At 42.4% G+C, this 21,536-nt stretch overlaps 1 protein-coding gene across 3 annotated transcripts in view; it reads left to right on the forward strand.

Annotated features, from left to right (window-relative positions):
* The first annotated feature begins 1,637 nt into the window (after window positions 1-1,637).
* Window positions 1,638-21,536, forward strand: part of asap2a (ArfGAP with SH3 domain, ankyrin repeat and PH domain 2a) — a 63,641-nt gene continuing 43,742 nt past the window's right edge. For all 3 annotated transcript variants that reach the window (XM_069661654.1, XM_069661656.1, XM_069661655.1), the window contains exon 1: window positions 1,638-2,168. In XM_069661654.1, the coding sequence (XP_069517755.1) occupies window positions 2,043-2,168 (126 nt within the window). In that variant the 5' untranslated portion in view covers window positions 1,638-2,042. The remainder of the gene's footprint in view (window positions 2,169-21,536) is intronic.

Raw genomic sequence — 21,536 nt, forward strand, 5'->3', positions numbered from 1 at the left:
TAGCTTTGATGTGCACACACACACACACACACACACACACACACACACACACAGACACAGACACACAGTTGATAGTGCTCTATTAATTATTGGTCTAATTAGCCTTTTTATCTGATGCATTATTATTGCACACTATCAGGACGCATTACTATCATCAGTGCTAATCCAATTCACATAAGTCTGGATCCTTTTCCTCTCTTTATCAGATGTTGTAAATGTTGTCTTTTTTAACATTTGCTCAGACTTATAAGGGATTTAACGTTAATCTTTACAACTAATCTTTCTAAGCAACGCATACAGACCAAACGCTATTGGTGCTTTCACACGTTCACATAATAGAAAAACACACATTCCAGACATTTTGCTGACAAACACTCTCTTGACCACACTTCCACTCTGATACTGCATAATTTTCTCACAGCTGGATGCTTCTCCCAACTCCACCTTAAGAAAGAAACTACTGGTGGTGCCATAATGAAGATGCTGCTTTTAAGTGCCGTCGGAATTATTTAGATTACACACAGCCTGTACTGCACTAGATTGACCCAGTCCTCAAATGTGTGGCTAGTAGATTTCTGAAATGTGTACAATCATTCTGATTCTGATTTGGGTGTATATTTCCTTTATTTATTTATTTATTTAAGCATTTGTTAATTATTATGAGATTCAACTTGGTTCAACCTTTAAAACATTATTGTCTTCTTCAGTACATTGCAACAGAAAGTTAGACTGAGCTGCTTGAATTTGGAAGTGCAATAGCAACCCATAAGTTACCATTAAAAAATAACTATTTTGTTTTTTTCTACCTAAAGTGTGAAATGCAGAGAGATACTTTCATGTATGTCTATTATTAACAAAAGAACACTGCCTTTTACCTACTGCTGCTAACTTACTCCATCAATGAACAAGTGACATGGGCACAGAGAATCATTGAGAAAGAGGGTAGTCAAGAAAAAAATCCAAACGTGTTTATATGCACTGCAATAGTTTCATACTATAAAACCACAATTATATGCTGTTTGTCAGTACTTCTGAAAGGGAAGTGTATCCCCTTTAAGACACACCACTATAAGACTTAAACTTAACCACAGGATTTAAAAGTTATGGAAAACGGAACTTTTAAAAAAAGTCGGTTTTCTCTGTTATGTTGATTTGTTGTATAACCCAGGAGTCGAGTACCAAACTTTTTGTGATGCTAGCTGAAAAATCCTGCTAACTAGCGTTTAAGCTACTGATATACCATATTTCCTACATAAAAAACTGGCACTGTTTGACGGTGTTTTAGAGATACCAAAAAGTAAAAGCTTTTTACAGTTTAAATTTGCATTATTATATATAACATACCTCACTTAAGCCTCTTTTCATGCGCTGGTAAGTATTAGTTTGTCAATTGACAGTGTACTCTTTTGACTGGTAAAGCAGCTGAAGGCTTGAATGCAACACATAACGTACAGAACTTAAAAGTTTCCGAGGAGTCTGTGAAGGCAGCATGAGTTCACGCCTTCCATGAATCCTGATTGGCCAGCTGGTGTTCCCCATTGGCTGCTGCGCGTCCATTGAATCCCCTCCTCTACCTTTGTCAATTTCTTGCGCTCCCGTTGAAACGCTTGGTTGTTGTTTCCCCGGGCGAGGAGGAGGAAGAAGTTGTTCACCCCGCTCAGTCGGAGGATTGGGAACACCGAGAGAGGATAAAGGACTCAAACCAAGGAAGCTTTACTTTCTTCTGTTACCAGAGGACGACCTTTGAACGTGAATGGAAAGGGAGTAGTGGGTTGAAAGCCAGGAGGGATATAACCTACCCATCACCTTGTTGGAGCTCCGCGCGGCAACTCCTCAACCCCGCGTGTAACACCGCTGTATGTGGATTGAGTTAGGAGCTCGCGAGGGAATGACATAAACATACCCAGAGATGGTTTACTACTACACGCAGGGACCTTCAGAGACATTACTCTTTCTGCTGCTGTGAACTTTTGCTGTGCTTAAACTGAACGTGGGATTACAGAAAGTGTTTCTTCTTCTTCTTATCAGCAAAGGGATTAATTATGCCGGACCAAATAACCGTTTCAGAGTTTGTGGCAGAGACGAATGAAGATTATAAATCGCCTACTGCCTCTAACTTCACCACCAGGATGTCCCACTGCAGGAACACAGTGACTGCTCTGGAGGAGGTGAGTGACTCTGATGGGACTGATTGTAATCCCTATAAACCCTAATATGAGCAAAATAAGAACTATATTTTCTTTAATATTCCCATGGTTCTTAAATAACACTTTATCTTTATTTGTAAAGATTTATGTCAGCTCAAATGGGTAACCTCAGTCCAATTTTTAAAGAAAAGCCATTGTTTATCAATGTATTTATAACTGTTCTCTGTCTGTATTGCGCCATTATACAGTAGTTTTCATCAACAAGTTCTATTTGTTCTCTCCTCTCAACAATTAGCCTGGAGCAAGTCAAGGCAGTTATGTTTTAAAGCTCAAAATCATATAGTTGCCTCAAAGTCGATAACACTCTATTGAAAATACCATCCCTTCTATCTGAGCCCCCTAATCTGGATGAGGAAAAACTACAAAAAAAGACCCCTAAATGGGGTTAACAAGAGGAAACAGGAGGAATCCCTCATCCAGGACAAACAAACATGCAACAAAAACATGAGAAACACAATGGCAGTATAGAGTAAACAAAGTCCAGACATCAACAGTGGCAAGTTAGAAAAAAAGGACCATCTTCTATCTCACTCTTGGTCATCTTTTCGGCTAAATGATCACTTTCATAGTGAAAGAGGAAAAGAGTCGTCTGCATCCCCTGTCTGTGCACAGAGAGCACTTTGTGTTCTTCCTTTGCAGGTCATCAGGAGGAAGGACACTTCCGCTTTGTTCCCTGACAGCCCAGCACGCCTCCCTCCCTCTCTTGTTATAGTTTCCCTACTTTGTGTGCTGAATGGCAGAGCCTCGCCCTGCCTGATGGTAAAAATAGAATTTCCCACATGAGCATTTTAGTGTATTATGTGTGTTAGTGTGTCTCTGCCCGCTAAGTTTGGACACACTTGCAGATGTGGATTATGGATTGGTTAAAGTTGTCATCTATAAGGGAATTGTAACAGGAAATCTTGCACCCTGTTTTTTTATTATAGTAACAACGTCTGAGTCCATAATATGTGCAGAGCAGAGAGAGGTAGTTGCCGTCTTATGTCGGCTTTACTCCAGCTTTATTTTTAACCTGCGTTTGTATGGGGCTGAGCCAGGCAGCCAGACATACACCTGCTCAGGCTGACAGGTGCTTCACTCCAGCATCAGACGCCTTGTTAGGCTCTGTTGTGTTCAAACCACGGCTGCTGCTGGATTAAAAACAGCAACTACTCTGCTGTTTTGAATGTTTTCATCACTAGAGCCTAATTTGGCTTTTCTTAAGCAAACAATTGTGTGGATTTTAATCCTTTTTTAAATAACACTTCTGCACACATCTGTAGGTAATCAGCTATTTTAGGCTTGTAATGTTCAGTTGATCAAACTCAGCACTTTCATTTCAGAGACAAGCCGCTGTTGAAGCTGCTGCATTGTTGCTGCAGGGACGTGGAGTAGCGCGTTGTTGTTTCACATTGACCTCCCCACGCTCGGGCTCAGGAAACACAAGGCCTTTATTGTTGGGCCAACAAGTCCTCGCTCACTTTGGTCTGTTTGACCAATTAAACGCGGCAGTGGACGGGGAACACTTCCACTTATTGTCCGCAGGCCTTCCTGGAATCTCAAACACATGCACGCAAACATATATAGGCATCCACAAATATAGTGTTTATTAAGTTGAAAAAAATCTGCCCTTTTATATTCAGGATACAGTCTCGGAAAATCGGAATGACTCTTTCACCCTTGAGATTAATAATACATGGGCATATCAGACTTTGCTGTTTTCAGCATTGTGCTGAGTTTTGAACATTGTGCTGATTCTGACTTTCTCTGGATCTGCAGTTTGTTGTATAAGCACTCACTTTTAGCTTTTACCCTCAAACTGACAGCTGAGGACAGGCTGATTGCAGCAGCACTGTGTCCTGTAATGCTACAGTGGGCTGGTATATCATTTCACAAGATGCCATGTTTTGTGAATGGGCACCTCTGGGTTATTATAATGGGCTGTCTGCTTTGTTGCTGACTTTTGCACAAAACCTCCCCTTTGCCAAGTGTTCCTTTTGTTGTTTTCAGGACACAAGTATTCTTTAGAAATGGTCTTTAACACTGTGCTTGTGCTTGCTTGAGAATATGCATCTTACAGCATATTTTACAAGTGCAAAAAAGTAAATAACAGAAGAGTAGGACTGTATCTCCACCGCTTACTTAACTTTGTGGGACTCGTGATGGAAAGATTGACAGTGCGACAAGTGCGCTTGAGGCAGTTTATCACACTTGAACTATCTCTGGAGCAACAAAGGACTTTATAATATGTTGTCTGTTCTTCTCCCTAAGACCAGTAAACAGAGTTTGATGTGTTAAATCAAAGCCTCCCATTTGGCACCCTCTAAATCACTAATATCCTCTGTTTGATTTACTTACACTGTTTCAACACAAGTTTACTTTTTATGTGGTTGCAAATTGTCGTCAAAGGAGACGAGTAATTCATTAGTAGAGGGGTGATTAATGTGTAAATCTGTTGTTCCAGATGGCTTAAGTACAGCTTTATAGCCTGGACAAATGACATATAAGTTCTGCCCCCAAGTGTTGTTCACAGTAAGAAGATAAGAGATAAACGCATACACATTTTATGTACTGTGTTTTTTATGGGCGGCCTGGTAATTCCCATTTCTGGCAGTGAGTTCCTAAAATCAATAACTAAGATCAACAATGTAATGGATAAAAACACAGTACAAAGTACAGCATTTTTTCTGTTCAGTCTACAGTGTAGTTTTAATCTGTATGTTCAATACTTAATTGTCAATTTAACTGTTTAAAGCTACTTTGAAGACCTGTAGTGCTGTCGTCAGTTTCTTCATTGCTAATTCTCTTTAAAGACGCGCCTCTCCATCTCTGTATTTCAGAGCATCTCACTTCAAATGTATATAATAGAGAGCGACTAGTCCTTTTGTATTTCTAAATTGAGCTTGCATTACTTTAAAATAGCTAACGCACTTACATCCTCATCGTCTTAAAAGACCTTTTAGATCAGGTTGTTTATAGGGAGCCTTTAACACATTCACGGGAGAGGAGGCTACTCGAGCACTCAGACGTTTTAAGGAAATGGCTGCACAAATTTTGCATAATTACTTCTTTCTAAACTTAATGGCATCTGACACAGCCTTAATTAGGCTAGTAGTTTTAAACTGCTGGCTATTAAGAGGCCATTCAGAGAGCTTATGCGTGTGTCTGTGTGCTCGCATGTTTGTGTGTGTGTTGTTAAAACCACAGCAATAAAACCTGTTTATCCAGTAAGAGGATGTTGGGATTTGTGTCCTGACCCCCCTTTATGTTCTTGTAAAACACGGCTTTTCTTGCTCACCACTTGTTTTGACTTTCCTCTGGCAAGCCCAGACATAAAGAAGGATTTCCAGGATCTGGTTTCCTCTTAAAAGTTGCATTCAAAATTTTCTGAATTGCAAGTTATGACCACTCTCGTACGCTGGGAAGCACTGGGAAAATTCAAGTCCAAAGTCCAAAATGCAAATACACTGCAGTGTTGCAGGATACATACAATTGTACTGAAAACACCCATTTTTTTTCATCAAGTAAACCTCTTCCACACCCAGACAATTGTATCCTCAACTTTCTGCCTCAAAACATGACCTTGCAAGTTTCCTTTGAAAGAAGCGTCAGGCCCCGAGGGCAGAGCTGACCTCTGTGTTAAGTATTGATCTCTATAAAAATGCCCCAGTGCTTTTGTCTCACTAAAGAGAAACTCCTGAGGATGTCTGTCTGGCACACACTGCAGTCGTCTTAAGTCTATTTTTGCATCTCGGACTGCTTTTATGCCCCAGTTCCTGAATCCTGGCGGGCAGAGAGAGTGATTCCTGAAACGATGCAATCAATAGTTGTCTCCTGTAACAGATTTCAAGGGCACCCACTTCCAGCTCAAGTATAAAGACAGAAGGTTTACTTTTTGTTAAGCTTTAACCAACTGAATACAAAGGTATGCATTGGATACAACTCATTCTATAGCCTGTAGGATTGCAGAGTATTATCGCTTGTAGCTTTAAAGAGCCGTCACTACTTGACATTCAAGACATGCTTTTGTGTCGTCAGCAGTGAAGCCCTTTGATCACTCTGTCAGCCGCATATATAGTTTCTCAGACAGACATACAATATGTTTCATGACTTTACGGCTGCTTTGTAATTTACAATTGCTTGACAGGTAGAGTGCCCACTTGTTATGCAGGCTTGGACGTTCCCTGCTATTGTTGCTTGAATACCAATATCCTCAAGTTGATTTAGATCGTCCTGGCCCATAAGAAAAGTTCTGCACTGGTTCTATATTTACTTGATGTTAATTTTCATAGGGACAGGTCTATAGCGTCCACCCAAATGCCACATACCACTGCAATCATAAGGTAAGAGAATTTGCAACACGTGTCCCTAGAAGTGCCTTTGTACAAATACACAAAGCACAACAAAGGCACCCGAAACTGCACAGTTCAGAACAGTACTTCAGCGCAAAGCACCATAAAATCTTCCTGAAAGGCAACCTGTCTGTTAGATCACTGTTGAGTTCCCTTTCCTTTTCAAACAGGGAAAGATACATTGAAAGTGTGTATTTTGGAGAAAGGAAAGTGCTTCAATTCCTTTTTGAAACCCAGGGGACTTATCAAGAAACTCAAAGTCACTGTGCACCTAATTGGCCTGGTCATAAGGCCATCTTAGAACAAGTTCTGCATTTGCACATTTAATAGAATGTCAAGATTTATGACATTTGATGTCTTCAGTCCTTGTACTGGTGGGATTATTGGCGTTCTGTCAAATTCTAATTACATGTTTGGTTGTACAACATTTTATGTAGCCTAATTTGAACTGTTTGAGATCAACAATTTGGTACCTCTTGACTATCATACGCCCAATTAATCATCAACCAAACAAATCTGATGCCTGTATCCCTTGAGAGAAACCTTAGCAGCTACATGCCCACCCATCCACTCGGCCTCTCCCTCCATCCTTTCTCCCATTGTCCAGTTTATTCATTTTTCGCCAATGAATAACGGTTATTTATAGCCTAGTCAGCTTTTCATGGGCCAGTTCTTGTGTTGAGGGGGGTTGGGGGAGACTCAGTCCTGAGGGCTTGCATCATTACTCTTCAGTCTGGCAATTATTTCATCCAACAGAGGGTCCATCATGCTGGCATGCCGGCTATGCAGTCTTAAGGCATGTCTACTCGCTGCTTGATTTTGCTGAGAGATTATTAGGTGGTACCTCTGGGAATGGTGATGGTATTCACGGCATCCACAGGCAACTGTTAGCCCTGGCTGTGCAGGCCTTACGTCTGGTTCTCACAGGCTGTTTTAGTTTTCCTAGATGGTAAACAACAAGGTAATGGGACTTAGATTCTCGATTAACTCTTGAGTGTTAGAAAAGCAGTTGAAGAGTCCCTGCTGTGAGCGTCTTAAGGGTCTCATCTCTTTATAGCACCTCTTAGCTTAATCTCTCGATGTTTGGGTTTGTGCTTTACCTTCACGTGAACCCTTACCTTCTCTTAACATAAGATGTTGTCTCATATAATTTCCACCTGCCTCGGTGGCTAAACTTCTGTCTTAACATACCTGTTTGTTGCAGAACAAAACACTTGCTCTCGACAGCTGCTCTCTGCTGAAACGTCTCATTTAATTTGCAACAATTCATTGCTGATATTTTAACATCCCATGGCAAGTGCGCTCTCGTAACTCTTCTGCATGTGTCAGTCTGCCAGCTTGTGTTGATGTTGTTGTAGTTCCCGGGCCAGGGGAAAGCCTACCCTGGTTCCCCCCACCCCATTCCACGCAAGGATGGCGGGAATGGCTGTGACCTGGCAGGGGGCAACAGCTGCCTCTCTGCAACAGGTGGCCTGGAGGAAAGTTTTAACAAGGCTTCAGACAGAAGGATTATCAATGCAGAGACAAGCCACATCTAATAGCTTTAGAGAAATACACGGGTGGATCTATGAGCTCTCACGCACACATGGCCTTAATGTGCAGACTGGCCCAAGTGAGCAGTGCAAACCCCCTGACACTCTGGCCGGTCTTCAGCTCACCACCTAAGAAGCTTAATGCTTCCTATAATTGAAATGGGATTTCTGGCAGGATCACTGCTATAATGTCTCCTCCCTTCAGCCTCACTCTACATCTACTGTCTCCGCTGTCCCTTGACTTTGCCTTACTGTAGTTAATCCATGGGAGTAGCGCAAGTCCATTGAAGCGAAGCCAAGTACAACCATTCTTCCCAATCCTTAGGGAGAACTTTGGTTTTTTGGAAAGATTTTTCTCACACGGTCCTTAAATGATAATCAAGTAAGTGTCTTCGTTTGGGTCTTGGACAATCTCGGAACTGACCGGCTATCGTATGATGATATAGCCTTTGGTAGTAACAGTCAATTATTTGGGGCTTATGGCATAGCCAGTGGTTACGATAAATGGCATCCAGCCAAGTCTTGCTTTTCTGTGCACTCGTCACAGTTTGCGGAGTTTGACGACTTCTTAGCAGGGATGTTATCTGTACTTGCGTTCAGTTGTCTGTTTATAGAGATTATTTAGAAGCTGAAGAGTCATCAGATGCCTTATGGGTTTCAGTATTGTGTTACAGATGATCGTTTGGCTTCTTTTGCTCTTTGAGTGTTTTCCTGCATGAAACCAATGCTTGCAGAAACGCTAGTGGATAATACTACTCGGACTACAAATGGAAACCAGATCGCTTCTGACTCTAAAAATCACATCACTTACCTACAGACTCTGCATGCAGGTATCAATTTATAGAAGCCAGGTCTTGGATAATAGTGGACCAGAACTTTGTAGTTGGGCCCAGGCATCATGTAATCATATTGCTAGCTACAAAGCTGTGCTAACCTGGCCAGCAGTGTTTAATTATCAATTAAAACCTGGTAAGATAAGAAACCTTGAACTACTTGGCAGCCTTTTGAATTTATTTATGCGTTTTCCAAGAAGTGAACAGTAATTGAACTATAGTTGGTTAATAAGCGTACAGTTCTTTGGTTTTAAGGACCCACTGAACAGAAACATTTTGACCTAATATTTGTCCTTAACAGTTCAGGACAACATGTACCACAACACACCTAGTTCGGAATTCTTACTTTCTGTTTCATTGGTGGATCACTCTAATCCTGGTCATAGGAAAGTCCTCCTGTCCTGTGTTCTCTGATGTGTTACCCATTGGATCTTTGTTTGAAATTATCCAGCCTCCAGGGCTGGGTAGAACGGGTCTGTGTTATCATCCACAGACAGGCTCTGACCTGGCCCTCATTATGATGCGGCAGCCCTCCCCGTGGATCTACTGGGGCCGAAGGTCACGGTCCTGTCCCCATCGATTCAAAGCCACGATCTCTCATATTCCCTGATAGGATTGGACTGTTTGGATATGATGAGTTTTCTCACTCTCCTCTATTCTCTTGAGTATAGATGGTGGGATATTGGATTGATGTGATTGGCAATTTTTTCGGTTCTGGTAGATTTGTTTGGTTTGGAGGAGTCTTGTTTGCGCTGAAATGATCATGAAACGTCCAGCAGACTGGAGAAGATTGAGCTGAAAGGGGAGACTGGCTGCTCTGTGTCCCACACAGAGGTTAAGGGTTGGACACTGGGGGCACTGGGGGTAAATGGGAACTTAAAGCTCACATCATCCATCAGAGTGTCCCGGCCCAGATTGTGCGAGACGTCTCCTGTTGACGGCTTTTGTTCCCTGACAGGCCTTGCCTCTTCATTAATGAACTCCACCATTGATTTGTAGTCGTGGCCACTCTGCTCTGCTTGGGGCCAGGGTTGGGGTGGGAGGGGTGAATCCTCACAGTTGTGTTATCCTGCTGTCACTTTCACTCAGGGAACGGAGCGGGACTTCTCTTTTGGGAAAATGTTTTAACATGAACCCCTTGGCGGTTTTCGCGGGAGTTTATGTCCAATAGCTTTTGACTAAACTAGATCAGTTGTACTGTATGACGCCGCAAGAAGACATTTTCATTATCATGTTATTTAGGTTGTTTGCTACATGTTAGGATTCCAAATGCTCTGATAATTCCAGACCCTTTCTGTCTTTTGCACAATATATTAGGACTTTGCAAGAGTTGTAGCCCTGAAAACACTTTAATATTTCAAATGAAACTTGATCTAATGTTCCTTATGGAGGTTTTATCTGCAGCGACTGTTGGTAAAGATCTCCTTAAGTCAAAAACCCTTCTGATTGTCTTGGTTTTTTGGAGGGCTGGGTTTATCTCGAACAAAACTCTTTATTCTCCAACTTCTCAATGACTCCAAAAGGACTTGGACTTTTTGTTCTTTGCTAAGTGTGCTCTGCAGCCCAAAATAAAACAGTCATACTTTCTGTAGTGTTTTACTGCAGCGTTTTCCAGGAGAAAGGAGGTAATTTTCCCTCTTTCTCTCTCAGGCATCATCACTCTTTATAGAACTGTGCGGTGACTTTTTGGCACCTTGCTTCTGGCACTTCTGCTTTGACACCATGAAGTTGACACATACGTCTCTGTGAAAAGAGCCAAAGAGGAGCTCCAAGGTGAAGTCAGAGGACTTTTTTCTCTCCTCAAAGCGCAGCACATTTGGTCCTTATTTCCCAGCCCCTCCTTCCAGCTTGGTTTTTATCAGTCTCCTGCCAGTTTATGGACTTCATTAAAGACTACCCTCAAAGTCAAGAAGACCATTTTAACAGGTTTTAAACATGGCGCCATTGGGTCTCCACTGGCTTTTATTCATTGTGTTTTTGGTCGCCTTAAATTTGAAAGACCGGTTCTTGTGCTTACTCCTCACTTACTCCTCCTTTTTTTATGTTTTTTAAGGGTGGTTGAGGAAATGCTGGAAGTACATTTGAAACTTGGTTATTAAAAGGTTTGGGCTCGGAAAAGTCGCTATAGTATTCTCACCCTCAGACAACACGGCCCTCTGGGAAAACCAAACGGAAACGAAGGTTCTGCCTGAAATTCTCACCTTGTAAAATGTGAAACGCCCTGAACAACTTCAGCAGTTAACATGAAAGTTTGTTTTCTCTAACACCTTAAGGACTCCAGTTGATGTTGTCATCCCAGTGTGATTTCTGGCAGCAGGCAGCCGAGGCTCTGGTCCAACAGCGGCCTTTGTAGCGCTCACCGAGGAGCCGTAAAGCACCAAGTGTCCTCGTGCTAAAATACCAGGAGGCTTTTAGGTTGATGGGATGTTTGAATAACTCTCAGTAAGGCGGAAAAACCTGCACAGAAACAGAAAGAAATCCTATCCTATTGAAGTGTGTTGTCTCATGCAACTCTCTTTGCTTTGTGGTGCAGTGTGTACCTTAGCCTGCGTGTTTGTGTGTTAATGAGCTCGTGTCAGACGGTCTTATGACATAGTAAAAAAGCCCCCTCCCCCTCCCTTTCATTCTGTCCAACACTCCCACTGAACTTGCATGCTGGAGTTTTCCACGCTTCCCCCGGGGCGGCTGACTACACACATCTCAGCTGTCTGAGAGAACAGAGAAACCCTGCAGCCGTGGCCTGTTAGCGTCCGGCTCCATGGAGCCCACTTCTGTCCAAATATTGACTCGGCATGGAGAAAAGTTGTGAATGAAACACTTCAAGGAGTGTTTTACGATTTTTTTTTAAACAGTGGATTTGTACTTCTGAGTCCATTGAGTGAATTCAGCCTGTAGTGAGAGTGGGTCTTGCAGTGGTTTAGCAGATGACTTGGTTGTAATAGAACCCTGACTCGAGCACATCTTCCTCGAAGATCAGCCGCCTCTTTGATGCCTAGAGGGTGGAACTGTATATCTGACATATGTTTTGAATGAGTCACAGCTTTTCCTCTGTGGATGTTGAGGTAGAAAGAGAGTGCTCTTCCTGTGTTTACGCTGACTGTTCCACATGTGGAGCTGTAGACAGCAGACCTGTGTCTGGTCAGCAGTACGTATACACCGCCAGGCAACCACTTTGACGCCACACCTGCAGAAAAGCTGACGTGTCTCGTTCTGCACTGTAGCCAACAAGACCGCCTCCCCACTTTATGTTTTATTTATTTTTTTGCAAGAGATATTCCAAAGATTGCTTTCAGATGACCTTAAACAGCTTTTGGTAGCCATATGGGAGAACAAGATTACAGTATTTTATGCTGGTCTTTTATGTGTAACACCCAGCAGTGATGATATGTGCTTTGGCTATGCTGGCAAGGGTTAGTTGGGCAACAACCTTGAACGTCTCTGTGATGTACTGTGCCTTGAAAGGATAACTTCGGGATTTTTCAACCTAGACCCTACTTTCCCATGTGTTTGTGTGTAAGTGACTAGTGGAGACAACAGTTATTGAAATCAATCTAGTATTTAGGGAGGGAGCACCGGCCGGCAGCCGCGAAATTAGATACAACGTAACTAAACGGGGCACCGGGCATACCCCAATACACAGCCACTAAAAGCGCTTGTTTTTTCTTCTGACAGGCTCAGATCGTTATAATAAGTGTCTGACAACACTGTGGCAGCCATGCTACTTTACCTTATGCTCTCTGTTGTTGTCTGTAACCAAGTCTCGCTCACGGAGAAGTCTGGCGCTGCAATCTCGCGCGAGACTGTAGTTGTTGCAGGAAGAAGGAGAGAGGAGTGAGAGAAGACGAAGAGGAAGAGAGGATCTTCAGCCATGACAATCTTTTAGACAGCACTGAGCAACGCTTTCTGTACTCCTACACAACAAACAGCACTTCTCCCTCTTCGTCTTCTCTCGCTCCTCTCTCTTTCCTGCAACAACTACGGTTCAGGCTGAAACGAACGGGTTCGTACAGCAAAGGTGGTTACAGCTGTTTTAAATAGCCAAGCAAAAAGCCTGCAGTCATAAAGGGGGCAAGAGGTGATGAATAAAAAAGCATTGTGATAACATTAAGGCAATCTCATTTGTGCAGTTGAGTTGTGTGCGAAAAAGGGCACAATTATCTATTATTCAGAAAAATTGTTGTAAATTCCAATGCCACCAAGATATGGGGGTAAAGGGGTTACAGATGCTGTTGGATGATCTGACAACACCTTTGTAGGCAAACCAAACAAACAATGATATAACTACTGTTAACACCATGATGCACTGCTGGTGGTCTGACCTATTAACATTTCACATCTCATCTATGACATTGTGGCGTGATGCTTTGCATCTGAAAGAACGGAAATGGTGAATGTGTCACCGCCAGTGGCAGTTATTGATCTGCCAATTGATCAAACAGGAAAATGGATTAGACGCGTCTCGCTGAGAGATCCTGTTTCGCTTTATTATGCTTCTCCAAACAGCACGGGCCGAACACGCAGCGGTGGTGACGTGAAAGATTAAGATTATGTCATGTCTTAAAGCCAGCTCTTTTTAATTATGCTCCTACTGTTTGAGTACATGTGAGTTGCACAAGCCATAGCCATTTTTACACTCTCTTAGATGTTTTAGGAGTTTCTTCTGAGGAGTGTTTGTTTTTATTGTGCAACATCTGGTACAGTCATGAAACTTTGTTTACAACCCACCACAGCCATCTCAGACAGTCGACCGTCACAAGCATCAAATAAATTGGATAATCCCAGACTGCCGCCTTCTTATTGGCTGACTTTCAACAGTGTGTGTAAGACTGTTTCCTCGCATGACCGTCGCAGGCGGGGGACTTAAAGGGTTAGGAGAGGTTGGTAGACAAGTTATAAAGAGATCTGTTTGTGTGTGTGTAATTTAAGAAGTGTGTGGTGATGACAAAAGCAATACTACAGACAGGGAGGACTGCTTGGATTGTGTTTTGTTAAAATTGAACATGTGTGTGTGCTTGTGTGGGGATGGGGCCTCTGAGGAGTGCAGGACAGCGTCTTTCCAGGCAGACATGCTGTCATCAGCAGATAGTTAGTCTGCAGGAACAATGGGGCCGGGTCTTTGTCCCGTCTGTCAGTCACTCCAGCGTGCAATCATCCAGGAATGTTTTTCTTCTTCAGGCGGCCGAGTAAGACGCAAAGAGCACTGCGATACAACTGGCCTGTTAGCCGGACTCATATTTCATGTAGTCAGCGGCGTCTTGACATCCTCCCTGTCCCTCACGTGTTCATGGGAGGTGTATTTTTTTTCTTAAAGATATTTGTTAGAAAATAGAAGTGTTCGTTCTCTCAGTATTTGAAGGTTCTGACCTCTCACACACAAAAACACTTCCCTTCACTTCTGTTTTTAGTCAAATTTAGACTGAAATGATTATTCCATTTTCCAACTTGATTAGTTGATCATGAAAAAATGTATTGGCAATAATTTTTTATTTTTTTTTGTAAACAAATTATTTTCTGTTAAAGTGTTAACTAGGGGTGGGACAAAATATCGATATCGACAGCAATATATCGTCACGCAATACATGCTCATGACATGAACGAGGGTAACGTGAACGGATATTAATTGGCCAAAGTAGAAGTTAATCAGATATCGTGATGTTCCGTTATATGATTGTATTATAATATATCAATAATTGCAGAATCACTGTATCGAGATATTATCGTTATTTTTCAACCTCAGTCCTATCATGGTATTATGGGGAGCTAACGCCATTATGGTACAAAAAAATTAAGTTTCGCTCTGTGCCTTTGGAGGACGATATCCGCTTCTCCAATGGGCCCTGGAAAACCTCCGCCAGACTACGTAAAACATGTAGTCAGGGAGCTTGCTAAACTACATTTCCTCAATCGAAGTCGCCCGCCTCCGATGTCATGTCTCGTTCAAAATCGTCAGGTTTGAAATGCAGACCTGAAGATTTTATAGACGAGCCACCGTATTCTCGTAGTATTTCAGATTGTTTCCAGAGCATTGCCTGCAGCGATCAATGTCCTTGACTGGAAAACAGTAGTATTTCACTCCAGCAGCTCTCGCTGGGCCGTTCCTTTCAGAGGGAGGGGCGCAATGCATGCTGGGTGTTGTAAGAATGTAGAATGGGCAAAACCACAAGCTGTTTGTACAACTTTCTCCACAGCTATGGCGCCAATTTTAAATATTATTGCTTCTATTGATTACAGAGAACACCTGCTTTGACTGACAGTGCCTTTTTCCAGGGGTGAACTGCTCCTTTAAGATCCATTTGTCTGCATTTGGTGGCAGTGCTCTCACCAGGAAACAAGTACACTTTTTAGGGAAACAAATTTCCTGACCTTCTTGGGTCTCCAGAATTAGCTTTGCATTCTTCTTTAGTTGCAGCCATAATAAGGCATTTCCATGTTTTATGAGGACAATGGCTGCACCACGAGGAGACTTTGTGACCCTGTTTGGTGAATTTTCTCTTCTTGCGTTGGTTTCGAAGCATGCCGGATGCATTTGCTCTGGTTGTAGTCAAACTTTGTGCTTGCCAGCTGAGACAGCACTCAAAAATGCTAGCTTATGCAGAAATCAGGCACCTATTTTGTGGCTCTAGTGTGCTTACACAGGTTGTTTCTGTGTAACTGCCAAGCCAACAGGATGTGGTTATGAAGCCTGAGGAGAGACTCACTTCTTCAGGATTCACATCATTTAATTTTGCTTTACATTCTCTTAATGTCTGTCTTTCTTAGTTAGATGGAACAACTTTTTATGAAGTCCAAAGGGGTATATACTCAGGATGGAAAGATTGTCCGCTGCATCTGATTTCAAAGCGTCCATCTGAGGATCCGCAACTTTAATTAGGTTTACAGTATCTTCTTTCCCTCCCTATCTGTAGATATTATCTATCTATTCTGAGCTCACAGAGTATCAATAACCCGACACATTACTCTACCATTCAGGAAATGCACGACTATAAGTGAATGGATCCCTGTAGGAACGACCCCCGTGACCCTACAGTGTTGTTATAGTCTCTGTAGATTGGCTGCAGCAGATGGTGCCAGATTGTAATCACAATAATGATGATAAGGATGATGATGTCATGCATTAAGAAGAGGATTAATTCATTTCCTCAGTTTAGGTCCCTCCTCCTCCTGCTGCTGCTCCTGTCGGGCTGCAGGAAGGGAGAAAAAAAAGAAGCGGCTCTGGTTAGTTTACTAGAGCTGCTATCAGGAGAGGAAAACGCTGACATTGCAGCAACGTCGTATGAAGTGTGCTTGTGTAGCAGCTCCACACTCGAGCCTCGGCCTATTGTGTGAGGGTTCAGCTCTGATCCTGCGCTGCTCAAACAGCACACAGCGGTGGAATTCCCCCTCTTACTGTACAGAGTTTTAGGGTTAAAAGTGACTACTTTAAAGCGGCCTTTGCTACAGACAAGAGGGCTCACACGTACAGTACGTCGGCCTGGTGCTTTGAGAAGAGTCACCCTGAAGAGCTCGGCAGAGTGGAAATGTGTGAAAGTGATTGAAGAGTCCTGTGTGTGTGCGTGTGAATGATTTAGAGCTGTGTTTTTGTTGTGTTCAGCTGGGATTGGTTTATTACCCCGCCTTGTCTCACCCCTTTCCCTGTCAGACCCCTCTTTACATATTGAAAGGGTCTGCTGGAGCGTGATACTGCCTGATTGGTGTGTGTGTGTGTGTTCGTGTGTGAGAGAGGGCGAGACAGACCTTTGGTTGACTGAAGCTGTGATGTCCATGTCCGTGTGTGTGTGTGTAAGGCTGCGGCTGGTCAGCTTGATTCAACCAAGCGCTTAGATCTTACCGTGAGAGTTGTATTCACGGAAAGACTGTTGATAGCTTTACCGACTTATACTCAGAGGAAATGATGAAAAAAATCTTATAAGACCTTTCAAGAGCCACCGTCTGCATTTTGTTGTTATATGGAGCTGTTAGTGCCTCCTCTATTTGCTTTTATACATTGCATTGTGGGACAATGGTGAATACCCAATAGAACAGGCAGATTTGGTGCATACTGACTTTTTTGAGTGTACTTGATTTAGTCATTTTCCAGGTGTTAAAACATCAAGCATCATGTAAGCGTCAAACCTGCTTCTAGTTATTACGGCTGGGTATTGATAGGGATTTCTCAATTCGATTTGATTCCTATTCACAAGGTACGGATTCGATTCGATTCGATATCGACTTGGTTAGGGGTATTTCAATTACAGTATCAATGCACCTCTAACCTGGTGCATTATCAACATTTTTAATTTTTAAGAATTAGAATTAAGAATTAACCCCAATTTAACATGTCAAACACACAGCAGTCAAAACAACATTAACAATTTTATGAATTAGACAGCTTATGAACTTTTTTTCTAGTTTCAGATTTTCAGTCTGTACATCTGGCTCATGGTTTTGATTAAACGAACTGGGCTTCAGCTTGTGCAAGATTTGGCCACGAGATCTCAGTGCGAAGAACAAAACCACACAAGGCTAAGAGATGCACCATAACGTTGTTTACCAACCGAAACACCACAAGAAGAAGAAGAAGATATGGGGAAAGGCATATAGTACAACAACATGCTGGAAATACACTCTCGGCCAAAGCCGACGCTAACAGAGAGGAACATAAACATCAGTGCAAAACTAACTGACATATTCATGGACGCACACACGATAAAAAGAGTCCGTCGGCGATCACTGATGTCTCCGTAGTAGGTGCAGTAAACAAGTCCGGGCATGTCTCTCTCACTACCGTGTTTCGAGGGATGCGCTGAGTCATGGTACGTTCAGGAGCGCTCAGAAACGTGAGTGATCAGACATGTTTTTACACATATTTTTAAAGATCGATCTGGGGATTTATTAATCGATAATGGGTAATTCAAATGAGAATCGAATTTTTAAACCCAGCCGTGGTTATTATGTTAAAATTGGTTTAACTCTGAGAGCTGCAAAATGTCACATCTCATCTGGTGTAGTAACACTGTTCTATGCAAAGATAACGTTCCTGTTAACACAGTTCAAGACACTCATTCTAGGTAGCTTCACCAATAACTTTATTAACCAAATAATTTTTTTGGGGGAAAATTAAGTTGTTACATTTTTGACACATCACAAGGCTGCCTTTAATTATATTATAAGGATTCAATTGAACAGAGGGTCATCAGGTTGTAAACCAACCAATGATGAAGGGTTGCACAGTTGCAGTGTGCTATGGTCGCAGTTGGAAGAACATGTTAAGAAACGCAGTTTCATGTTAATGGACCCGAACACGTAGCTGCCATCTGACTGCGTTGATGCAGCATATGCACCAAAAGCTTTGGTCACAAAGTGAACAGATTGCTATAAATCTCATGTCCATTTGGCTCGTCTTCCTCCACAGAAACATTAACGCTGCTGCCAGGAGGTCCAGCTGAGAGGGTCGGAGAGCTGCGTTTCTATTTACCTCCTCTTTGTATGTAGAAGTGAAGTATGATACCATGCTTTAAGCCTGGACGGCACATTACATTGATTTTGTTACAAGCTTTGACTTCAGTAGCTCACCCTTGTTTGACCTCACATCCACCACACCAAACACATTAACAGCATCTAAAAATCAATCAATAAATGATGATTCAAGGATGTTTTACAGGCTCATTTTACGACTGTTTCCTGCAACACGGAAGCTGTTTTTCTCTGAAATGGATATTTTATTCTATCAAGATTTTTGAGCCTGATAATCCTACGCTCAAGGTTGAACGCAGAGAGCAGCAGCAGAAATGCCTTTTAGTGAAAGCTTTGACCACTGGCAGAAGATGTCTAAAAGTCTGTCTGTGTTTGGATGGTTTGACGGTGTAAGCAGAGATAGTACTCTGCTTAATAGGACATCTGTATTCCTCTCATTCTTTGACTCTGCGTCTGTTTTGAAAGTACCTGTCTAACAGTATGCAAACACGCCGGGATGTGTGGGGTCTGAGCTCCAGTCAGGGAGTCTGTCTGAGCCAGACGCAGCTAATGGGATGATGACATATGTAACAGATGAGTCATTTAACAGGAGTTGAAGGAACTGGAACCGCAGCGCTGTTAGTCCTACTTTTACTCAGAGGAACAAGACGCTTCTGGTCGGCTTCTTTTAATTTGCACAATTTCCAGTGTAAAAGGCGTTACTTATTTTGAGCACTTCTTTGGGCAATTTAGTTTATGATCACTTTTATATTTGTTTGTTTTTAGCTAAAGCTTCAGGTCAGGGCCTTATGCGTATGTGAATGTTACTTAAAGGTATGAAAGCTTAAGAAGTTATAAAGCTACAAACATGAATGTAACCAACCAGGAAATCGAACTATTCCACTTCCTAAAAATGAGGTGCCAGCCACACTAAGAAGTAGGGGTGGGAATCGCTGGGTAACTCTCGATACGATACGCGATACGTTGCTCACGATAACGATAATATCACGATACAGCGATTCTGCGATAATTAATATATTGCAAGACAATCATATAACGATACATCACGATATCTGATTAACTGAAGAATACAAAATGCCTCTAAAAAGGTGAAGTGCAGAATGAATGTATTATTCGCCGCAAATTGGCAGGGAGATCCGTTTAGAGCGCTGAATTTTAAAGAAATTAAAATATCGCTATTTTGCGCCAGCGATACGATAATTGTATCACACCAGTCGGGATGACGATATATCGCAATATTTTGTCCCACCGCTGCTAAGAAGTGTTGCATTGATGCAACAGAAGTTTGACAGAGATTGGTGCCATCCATTTCTTCTTTTAATATCTTGAATATTGTAGAGCAACATGCCTTGCAGTGGAGAGCTGGCTAGACAGATCAAGGTTTGCCCTCAGAAACAGAATTCTTATTACAGTGATTAATGATTGTTAAGGCCTTTTCATTTTTACTTGTCACTGTAGGTCAAACACTGGTGTCAGTGAAAACATTAACATTGTTTCCATTCTATTTAAGTGTCATAAATTAGCATCTGAATGTGACTGAGTATTGGTCTCTACTTTTCCAACTTGTGAAAAACTCAACTCAACATCAAAGCTCAGACAAATGCCGGTGCATTTTTTCTCTTGTGGTACAAGTCACTAAATGCGGTTATTTGTTTCAACATTCACCTCAGTCAGTAAATGGGTGGCTTGTGGTGTGTGATGTAGCACCGATGCTTGTTTTCCCTAATAAGGCTGATATTTCATAAAATGTGTAAAGGGGGACATCAAACCACAAGAAAAGCTTGTGGATGGCTTGGTTTCATAGCTTTACCCCTCAAAATCGAGACAAAATCTGCACAGTAGGATACATGTTCAACTTTGTACAACCAATATACACTCGAATATAAAAAAAATTGCCATTTTCTCCCCTCTCTGCTGAGGCCGCACAGTGTAAAAGTTCAGGCTAAAAGGCTGACTGGATCTCCCTCATAGCTGGCCTTTATGAGCTGCTCCGACCCAGCTCTGACAGAAGAGTTAAAGAGCACAGCGTCCTCGTCTCTGCTCCTCTTTTGTTCTCCTCATCTCTCTACCACAGCACTTAACATATCCGTCATTTTCCCTTCAAAGTCACTTATTCCTTTCTGTCTCTTAGTAATCCCGGGGGTCATATTTCACACTCACATAAAGGGAACAAAATGCTGAGCGGTTCTTCCGTTTTGCGACATCAAAGTGCTCTTTGCTTTAATATTAACACAACACTGATTTATAGATTTAATACGTTTCATCCTCACATCCAGTGGTGTTGGAAAGAGGACAGAATGGGTGTGTACAGTATGGGTGCAGTTGAATGGGCGCCATTGTGTGTTTTTGTTTTCAGAGGGTCCAGGGGATCTGATACGTGTCAGTCAGCTGGGGAGCAGTGAGGGAAAAGTGGCGCCGGCTTTGGCCCGGTTGGGCGGACGTACTTAATAAAGCCCCTAAAAACTCATTTCCCCAAAATCCCCCTCATCCCCAGAGACTCCCTCACTCATCACGGGTACAGTGCTGCATTGTCTCTGCTGACTTTCACTGTTTGCTCCTGTGGTAGTCTGGGGCTCAGTGCATGTGAAGTGTGTGAGGTTTGTGTGTGTGTGTGTGTGTGTGTGTGTGTGTGTGCACCTCTCAGAAAGATTGTCCTTCAAGTAAGAGACCTCAGATGCTCGCTGCTCCTGTCCTACAAGCTATTATACTGATAAACACACACACACACTAACACAATAACCGACGAGGGAGCGCAGGTCTATTCTTAGCTCTGCCTTGAATAATTCATTACTAGCAGCCAGAGTGCAGTGTCACACACACACACACACACACACACACACACACACACACACACACACACACACACACACACACAAACTGTACCCACCACATGGAGGCATTCAGGGCGTGGAAAAGAAAAGCAGGAAGACCAAACAATATAATTCAACTCTGTGTGACCTTAAGAGTGACAGCGGAGTTGAATGGACATCTCTGTGGGAGTGTTCGAACATTATGAACTCTTTATCCTTTTACACGGTTAGCTACCTAGCAACATTTAGGTGGATTAGCATCAGAAACATGGCAAAAAGCTTGGATAGCAGTGACGCAGCTGTGCAAGAATTACAGCTCCAATATTGACATGTGCATTTAATCAACATAATTAATGTTAAGTAAGACTAG

The sequence above is a fragment of the Semicossyphus pulcher genome, unplaced genomic scaffold (genome assembly GCF_022749685.1).
Source record: "Semicossyphus pulcher isolate SPU_LCO1_2020_fin unplaced genomic scaffold, fSemPul1.0.p SCAF_14, whole genome shotgun sequence".
NCBI classification, from domain to species: domain Eukaryota; kingdom Metazoa; phylum Chordata; class Actinopteri; order Labriformes; family Labridae; genus Semicossyphus; species Semicossyphus pulcher.